The following is a 1381-nucleotide window of genomic DNA, read 5'->3' on the forward strand; positions in this document are numbered from 1 at the left end:
TATATATATATATATATATATATACAGACACACAGAAACAGACACACACACACACACACACACACATATATTTTTATATACAAAAAATACAAAAATGGGACAAGAACGCAAAACATCTAGACAGTTAGGTGATAGAAAAAAGGGACAACAAAACATCCAGATAGACGATGCAAAGAAAACAAGGACGGGTCATTCGGAGTTTTCTATCCTCAGTCGAGTTCCAGATTATCTTTGCAATTTCGACTGGTTATACTCGAGATTGCTCAACTGAGGATAGAAAACTCCGAATGACCTGTTCTTGTTTTCTTTGTATCGCCTGTCTGGATGTTTTGTTGTCCCTCTTTGTATCACTTGTCTGGATGTTTTGCGTTCTTGTCCCATTGTATGTTTTATATATAAAAAAACATAGCGGCGTACGTACACTTTGGTCTCTTATATGTAAGTAAATATATATCTAAATTTTGTACGACTCTATTATTCTTTCTATTGTTTTATTCTTTCGTTCTTTCTATTAGCCCTTTCACGCTTACTTCATTCATTCCTCTCTTCGTTCTTTCGTTTCACCTCTCTCACATTTCCTGGCCTTCTCTTCATGCTCACTTTCCCTCCTCTCTCACTTCACTGCGTCCCTTTCATTTTTCTCGCCCCTCCTTAATTTTTCTATCCCTCTGCCTCTACCTCTCCCTCTTCTCTCCCCACGTGATCGGTGTTCGGCCAAGCCTGACCTTACTTTCTTGGTTCGACTACCATCCATGCAACATCTATATTCCTCCCTGTGTCTGTCAAATCTTATGTCCCTGCCGTAAGGCTTTACTTCCACACACGCCAGCTTAATAATTTTTAACATACAACGAGCTGCATATTCGTTCTGCCTATTCTATTGTTACAACACCTGACTTTGGATGTCAAATTTGTTTTATTTTCCTTCTCAGTTCGGGTTTAAATTGACCCAAAACAACAAGACCAATCACTATCAAACTGATGTTTACAACGACATTTTAGTATTATCTAATGTATTGACTGATTACGTGGAAATACAAGTGAAAAGCATGTATCCCAAATGTGATGATCGACCAGAAAGTGAAAGTGTTGGTTTGCGAGAAATATCGTTCCTTGGATTCGGTAAGAATAGACAATTATCTTTTATCTTTTATCTTTTACTTGTTTCTGTCATTTGATTGCGGCCGTGCTGGGGAGCCGCCTTGAAGGGTCTTTAATCGCACATATCAACCCCAGGACTTACTTTTTTAAAGCCTGGTGCTTATTCTCTCTTTAGCCGAACTGCTACGTTACGGGGACGTAAATACACCAGCACTGGTTGTCAAGCGGTGGTGGGGAGTCAAACATAGACACAAAGACACACTCATACACACACACACAC

At 39.2% G+C, this 1381-nt stretch overlaps 1 protein-coding gene across 2 annotated transcripts in view; it reads left to right on the plus strand.

Moving 5' to 3' along the window:
- The first annotated feature begins 757 nt into the window (after nucleotides 1-757).
- The window catches only part of LOC106869241 (uncharacterized), a 12472-nt gene continuing 11848 nt past the window's right edge, over nucleotides 758-1381 (plus strand). The window contains exon 1 of one of the 2 annotated variants that reach the window (XM_014914893.2): nucleotides 758-1122. In XM_014914893.2, the coding sequence (XP_014770379.2) occupies nucleotides 903-1122 (220 nt within the window). In that variant the 5' untranslated portion in view covers nucleotides 758-902. The remainder of the gene's footprint in view (nucleotides 1123-1381) is intronic. The other variant, XM_052978212.1, reaches the window with a different exon arrangement.

This window comes from Octopus bimaculoides, chromosome 2, assembly GCF_001194135.2.
Source record: "Octopus bimaculoides isolate UCB-OBI-ISO-001 chromosome 2, ASM119413v2, whole genome shotgun sequence".
Lineage (NCBI taxonomy): Eukaryota > Metazoa > Mollusca > Cephalopoda > Octopoda > Octopodidae > Octopus > Octopus bimaculoides.